At 42.0% G+C, this 7,695-nt stretch overlaps 1 protein-coding gene across 4 annotated transcripts in view; it reads right to left on the bottom strand.

Moving 5' to 3' along the window:
- Nucleotides 1-332: 332 nt before the first annotated feature.
- Nucleotides 333-7,695, bottom strand: part of ALPK1 (alpha kinase 1) — a 97,528-nt gene continuing 90,165 nt past the window's right edge. For 2 of the 4 annotated variants that reach the window (XM_084855868.1, XM_084855871.1), the window contains one exon: nucleotides 333-7,255. In XM_084855868.1, the coding sequence (XP_084711994.1) occupies nucleotides 7,056-7,255 (200 nt within the window). In that variant the 3' untranslated portion in view covers nucleotides 333-7,055. The remainder of the gene's footprint in view (nucleotides 7,256-7,695) is intronic. The other 2 variants (XM_084855869.1, XM_084855870.1) reach the window with 2 other exon arrangements.

Genomic DNA, 7,695 nt, shown 5'->3' with positions numbered 1-7,695 from the left:
GTGTTTTTGAGTGCAGACAGGCATCCATCTTTCTTGGCTGTGAAACAAGATAACTGACATAATCTTCCCAGGAACACGTGAGCCATCATGTATCGTTTTAATCTGTGAAACCCTGGAGCCGAGTGTACCGTCACATGCCGATTTTACTTCTCTATGAGAAAGTGACTCAGGGTTCATTGATGGATTGTTTGCTCTCTTTTTAGAACAGTCAAAATGCTGAATACCCTCGGGTGATAGGCAGTGTGCACTGGGAGCGAGAGCAAAGCTGATGGCCCAGTTCAAGTTCACCTGACAAAGCTGGAGCAGTTTGCAAGCAAGACTCTAGAAAAGGATTATTCACACTAGCATTATATTTTTTGAATGCATTTTTTCTTCCTGCGCAGCTGCAAAGCTCCCCAACCCTGAAGGTTTTACACATCATAATAAAGAGATTTATTTATTTTTTCTTCCTTTCCTCAGTTTTCTACTCTTTACACCTAATTTCTTCTCAGGCTCTGGACTGTGACAGGACATTTGTATATCCAAACAACACAACACAACACAAACATCATCTAGATAACAATAGCAGCATGAAGAAGCAGCCATGCAAAGTCTGAGCTCCCTGTAGTCTCAGAAACAAAAGCTAATTTTTTTTGTTAAGCCTAACTTTGTAGTAGGGATCTGTCATTTTATGAAATATTACTGATCAGCTCAAAAAGTCCTCAGATAATCATACACCTTAAAAAAAAAGCACTGCAATTAAATTTTGACTTTGCTCCCCCACCTCCAATTCTTAGAAATTAAGGGAAGGATATCTACTAAAAGTGGCTCTGATCAGAAAGTGTTCCTTCTTGTTTCCACACTTACAGGACAAGGTATTTCACCCTCTTGTAAAAGTGCATCTTTGTGAACATCTAAGTGCAAGGAAGATTCAGTGGTGTAGCTATGGTCAGGGCAATAATGGAAGGATTTTCCTTATATTTGGGGGTGGGGATTCATTTCCCCCTCTTTCCCCCCTCCCATTGTGGTCAATAGGAAGGCTCTAACAGTGTCTGGCCGCTAGCATTATATACGTTGTGCTAGTGGGAATGAAAACTTGTACAAGATCAATAGTGCTTGCTAGCGTGATGGATTTCCTGGGAAACCCATCATGCTAGCTATTGAAGTTGCACAAGTGTTGGTTTCTGCTAGTGCAACGTAAATACCGCTAGTGGCTAGCCATGGTTAGATACTCCCCAATGGGAAGGAATTAACTAGGACTGCTTCCGGACAGAGGGCTCCCTCATCTACAAATTAGAAGGCATTGACTGGGTTGTCACAACACTCTAACCCACACTCAGCCACTGAGTGTGGATTGTTGTTGAATTGTGGGTTATTTGTTGAACTGTGGGTTAGCGTGTTGTCTGAGCCCAGGACATTTTCCTCAGGGTAGTTTGTTAACCATGCGGTGTGGCTTATTTTTCCTCGAACAAGCAACCTTGAGAACTCATGGTTTGTTGTTGGATTGTTCAGGGTGTTAACAAGTCACACTGCATGGTTAACAAGCCACCCTGTGGGAAATGTCCTGGGTTTAGACAATATGCTAACCCACATTTCAATGAACAACCCAGACTTCAACAACAACCCACACTCAACCACTGAGTGCATTTTTCCTTAATGAATTTTCTGTGTAAGAAAAAAGATGGAAGAAGTTGTAGGAAAACACAGGAGGGTTACAATTGAAATATAATTTTCAATTGAAAGACAATTGAAAGACCCTGTGTAAAATTCCGTGAACAAGGCCAGGTAATAAAAGCCTTGTCTGGAAGCATCCAGTGTCAGCTCCAGGGCTTGGCATAGTTTTGCTCTGTGCCATGGCAATTATGCCATGGGGTTCCACATGGCTCTATTTTGTCCCCCATGATGTTTAACATCTACATGAAACTGCTGGGGGAGGTTATCTAGAGGTGTGGGCTGACATGCCATCAATATGCGGATGACACCCAGCTCTACCTCTCTTTCTCATCAAACCCAGGTGAGGCAGTGGCTGTTCTGAATCAGGGCCTGGGCATGGTAATGGACTGGATGAGGGCCAATAAACTGAAACTCAGTCCAGACAAGACGGAGGTACTGTTAGTGGGTGGTCTGTCTGCCTGGCTAGGTGATGTTCAACCTGTTCTGGAGGGGTTGCACTCCTCCTAAAGGATCAGGTTCATAGTTTGGGGGTGCTCTTGGACCCAGAACCGTCACTTGAGGCACAGGTGAACTCAGTGGCAGAGAGCACTTTTTATCCGCTTAGGCTAGTATACCAACTATGCCCTTATCTGGACAGAGATAGCCTAGCTACAGTTATCTATGCTCTCATAACTTCCTGTCTGGAGTACTGCAATGCGTTATATGTGGGGCTACCTTTGAAAATGGTCCAGAAACTTCAGCTGGTCCAAAATAGGGCAGCAAGATTGTTAACACGGACTGGCCAACAAGCTCATACTATGCCGGTACTTTTCCAGATGCACTGGCTGCCAGTCCATTTCCGTGCCTGATTCAAAGTGCTGGTATTAACATTCAAAGCTCTTAATGGCTTGGGGCCAGGTTACCTGGATTGCCTCCTCCCATATATGCCTGTGTGGACCTTAAGTTCATCCTCAGCGGCCCTTCTCCATGAGCCCCTGCCAAAGGAAGTGAGGTGGGTGGCTACTAGGAAGATGGCCTTTTCTGCTGTGGCACCTTGGATGTGGAATGAGCTCCCTAGTGAGGAGTTCGCCAGGCACCTACATTATATTCCTTCTGGCGCCACGTGAATACCTTTTTATTCTCCCAGGCATTTTAGTATTTTAGCTTTCTGGCCTTTTTGCTTCACTGTTTTAAATCTGTATTTTAAATCTCTGCATTGCTGCTAGGTTTTATTCTGGTTGTATTGTTATATTATGGTTTTAATGATTTTATATTTTTGTATTGTTTTACTGTGTACTTCCTGGTGTTAATTTTTGTGAACTGGTCAGACAGCATCAGCTATTGGGCGGTGTAGAAATAAATAAATAAATAAATAATTTTGGGGGGGATAAAGGGCCTTAGAATCCTGTGGTTCCTTGCCCATCCACACACCCCTGACATGCCCCATTTCTTCCCTCATTGCTGACAGAGCACACTGATAGGACATCTATGCCTGCGGAGTGTATCTAGCGGGCCTCCCTCTCTGCTTGCAGAGCAGCACCAATACTGCATCCAACAGCCCCTTGGGTGGCCTTTGGGAAGCTTTAGGATTCAGCCTAATCCTAACCAACAGCTTGTTCTGAATTCAAATATGTCACGTACCCATACCATTGGGTAAATTATTCTAATTTGGATTAGGACACCACAGGGAACTGTGGCTGCTTAGTTCAGGAGTGGGTAACCTTTTTTGGTTGTAGGTGCATTTGGCAATTTGGGTACCACCACAAAATGGATGCCTTGGGAGGCATGGAGAAGCACCAGTAGCCTACAAGGCAGAGATGTGGTCTGAGCCCCAGCACACTAAGCAACTCCTTTGTACCCACCATTTTCAGCACCAATATAAGCCTATTTTACAGCAATGCCAACTGTTGGTAAGAAAATGTGTTAATTAAAAAAAAAGTGGGAGAGGTAAGGCACCTTGGCTGATGCCAAGACAGGTGTCCAGGAGTGCATTGGTACCTGCGAAGACCATGTTGCCTACCCTGGGCTTAGTTATTTCACAAAGAAAAATTACCTGAATTAAAGTGGTGTTAAATTTCACTGCAACAGGAAGGGAAACAAAAAATTCCCCACACGGGCAAATGATTAGGAGTTTCATACTAAACTTGGGACCAAGGCTGAACACCTGAATTTGGCAGGCAGCATTGCTAGGCTTAGAGATGGATGGGGTTGGGCAGTTGCTAGGGTTTTAAATTGTTTTTAAACTTTAAAAAATGTTTTTAAGTTTTAATTGCAAGTTGCCTTGGTTACCCTGTCTGGGCCGAAAGGCAGCTCATAAATGTATAAATAAATAAAAGATTTAGGAATATCATGTGATTTGCATAATGCTGAAATATGAGTTGGTCCTTGTGCTTGCAGCGTTTGCTGTTGTTCAAATGGCTTGTGAGATGGCAACATCTTGAGTGTAGATCTTGTTTTTACTCTAACACATAATTGTGTTATACCATATATACCATATTCAAACAAACAAACAAACAAACAAAAGTGTAATAGTAGCATGGCAAAATGATGATCTGAATGGAAAAATATATATATATTGGGAGAATTGGGTGCATGGTGAAGCAATCACACAACTGTTTCTCTGCACAAGTTCAGTCTGCAAATTGTCGACTCACATTTTGGCAGGAATCCAAGGTCATGTGAAATGGCCTTTAGATCTGTTCCAAAGAAATCCAAATGACAGGGTGGTATAAAGCAGATGTCTGGTCTATAGCAGAGATCCCACCATTGTTTAACATTGGGGAAGCTGCACCGATAGTTACTTTCAATAGGGAAAAAATGTCTCGGGGCACAATCCACTGGGAAGATCTTCTACACCAACCACACTGAAATGAATGGGAACGATGCAAGAGTATTGCTTATGTATAACTCCCATTCATTGCAATGGGTCTTGTGCAGGAGAATGTCCCATGGTACTGAGCTTTGGAGTAGGAACTGCATTGTGACATTCGAATATCCCCCAACGAACGTTTGCGAATGCAGTGGCATAATTCCACTTTTGCTTCTTTCCCATTCTCCAGGTGGTGGCTGACAGAAGTCCAGGGAGGTCACATCCATGAATTACAAGCTTTGATCTAAAAACACAAAAGATTGTTTCATAAATAGTAAAAAAGAAAAAAAGCGACAGCTGCTTTTACCCAGGGCAAGCACTGCTGATGCCTCTGGACTGCACATATACCACAAAACATTCAAAGAGGACAAGTGTCAAACCAGGAGCGGTTTGAATATATCATAAAGCTGTGAACAACAGTGCCATTCCGCCCCCACCCCCCCAGCAGCAAATGAAATGGCAATGGTCAGTGTAGGAGAATGAATACTCCATCCTTCCTAGCATTCAAAAATAAGTTGTGTGAAAGGGGATAGATTTAAAATGAAGTCTAAGAAACAGGGACAAGAAGAGGTGCCTGAGTGATGGCAGTGCAGGAGGTTTGCTGAAAAGGGCAGTTGACAACATATCTGACCTTTTGTATTGCTGTTTTGTTATTCACTTTGAGCACTTTTTGTATAAAAGCGGCATATAAATTAAACGATGATGATGAAAGAATTATCATGATCGGTTATTTGAAAGCATGTCTGCTTCCTTCTCAAAATGGGTTCTTGGGAGGCTAACCTTGGTACCTATTTCCAGAGCATCTCCATTTCAGTCTGCTCAGAGAAGTTTTATACCAGTTTAGTGATTTCATTGATTCTAAGGTTTAACAAAACTAAGTGAAAAATTTAAAGCATATACCCCACATAAAGACCAGTCAATTCTTAAATAACAACCACCACCACCACCATCACCACAACTAAATAGATTTATATATCGCTGATGATACTTAAAATATCTCTAAGTGCTCTAAATTACAGCTAGTATATCCAATCCTACAAGCTCCTTAGATCTGATTCTAGTATTGGGTGAACGGAATCCATTTGAGGGGTGTATGAAGTTTGTATTGAACGAATCTTTCCTTCCCACAAACGTTTACAGCACGTGAGTTTGTTCATAAGCATAATATCCCAGATACTTCTTCTCCAAGTTCCCATAACCCTCCAGATTTCTCACAACAAAATCCAAGCTATTGATAATATGAGAGTAACCTTAATCAGTTCATTTATCACTTATCCTTTTTCACTTCCCAGAAAAACAGCTAAGAGCATCCAAATTAATTTCATATCCTACTATACGGACGTGCGCAAGAGTGCCCCCACGTCTTTTGCATCAAAACAGATTTGGATCAGAGGTAGGCAGTTTGGTATCCACCAGATATTTGGACCACACTTCCCATAATCCTTGTCCATCGGCTATGCTGGCTTGGGCTTATGGGAATTGTAGTCCAAAACATCTGGAGGGAACCAGGTTGCCTACCCCTGACTTAGACATTTGGATACATTTTTCCAGTGTATAATTCCACCTATATAATATCTGTTTCCCCCTTAAAGGTAACATCCAATCCAAGCCTTGTTGATTCTTTGCTAGTCATAAGGTCGATGACAGTATTTCCAGGGGTCAAGTCAGACCAAGAGCCCCCACTCAATATATAACCCCAAATCATGTAGACAATTAGCTCTGCTCACATCTGACGGTAAGAATGCTCTGTTAATGGGATCTCTAGCTGCACAGAGTTTTGTAACAGGATTAATTAAAGAGGGGAAATGTACCCCCCTTCAAGCATGATGCTGACACACACCGTGAGAACATGAGAAGATCCCTGCTGGATAAGGCCAGAGGCCTATCTAGTTAGCATCCAGTTTCAATCAGTGGCCACCCAGATGCCTCGGGGAAACGCACAAGTTGGGCATGAGGGCATAAATGCCAATTCCCAGATGTTTTTAACGCAGGCAGTGCAGAAGGGTGTAGCTTGCCTTCTATCAGTGCCCACTTTTCCTCATCAGTGACTAACCTGCATCATTCTCAAGGAGAAAAGCTATCTCTGCTCTTTGCATAACAGAACAGCATGTCTCACAGCATTGCATTTGTATAAAGCAGCCTTCCCCAACCTGGTGCCCTCCAGATGTACAAGACTACAACTCCCAACACTCCCAGCCATCATGGCCAATGGCTGGGATCAAGTGAAGTAACTATGTATAAGGATTATGACTGTGCAAAATTAATACAGTATTAAAGTGGAATAAATTCTATCCTTTACAAGGTTTTCAGTTTGTGAATTGCTGATCAGTGATAGCCCTCCTTTTTTCCCTTTTAAACAGACAGGCTAATGCTTCTCCCCTACTAAAGAATGGCAGAAAAAAGTATTTCTAAGGCTATAAAAATGTTATAAGTTAGAACATGCATTCAGGGGTTTGGTTGGATACGATGCTGGAGATGCAGGAGATACGAAAACCTGTTTGTCGAAAAATGACTGATGCACATCTTGGGAAAAGGCACTTATCTTTACCCAAAGTTAGTTTGGGTTCTCTACCACAGGTCTTGTCAATGAAAGACGATGGCAGATTTCATTGCATTTTATGTGCTGATTGTTGAAGAAATAGTGGATCCCTTTCTTCCCAAAGTTTGTAAGGCATGATGCCTCCTTCTGAGAGAGAGAATGGATCTGGGGGTCAGTGAGGTAAATTAGGCCTTTTCCATTACCAGTCACCCAGCCTGGAAAAAAGAAAAGAGGAGGTATAGGGAGCAATCCTATGCATGTTTGGACAGAAAAAAGCCCTACAACTCCCAGCCTACCCCAGCTCCCAGCAGGCATTCACAAGTTCTATCTATGCTTTAGATTTATTATTGGAGAAAATGATGCTTTGAAATTTCATGTCATGTGAGTTACCTTTGCTTAAAGTTGCCGAATATCTATAGTTATGAGTGTGTGTTTTTAAAAGCCTTTGAGCGCTTTTTCCTTCTCTTTTTGTGTGCATCCTGTAAACTTGTTTTATACGTTAAATATTTAATATAAAGTACTTTAAAAACTCAGTAAAAATAAGAAAACGTTATGCTGCAGAATTATGTTTAGAAATGGCTGTTTCAGTCTGCCATTTCACTTTTCATGTTACTTTCAGCTTTTAAAAATTGAGCCCTGAATATTCATGCCTGAA

The sequence above is a fragment of the Heloderma suspectum genome, chromosome 5 (genome assembly GCF_057233095.1).
Source record: "Heloderma suspectum isolate Gila_16-S chromosome 5, 16-S_ref, whole genome shotgun sequence".
Taxonomy (NCBI): Eukaryota; Metazoa; Chordata; class Lepidosauria; order Squamata; family Helodermatidae; genus Heloderma; species Heloderma suspectum.
This window is presented reverse-complemented; position numbering and strand designations above follow the sequence as displayed.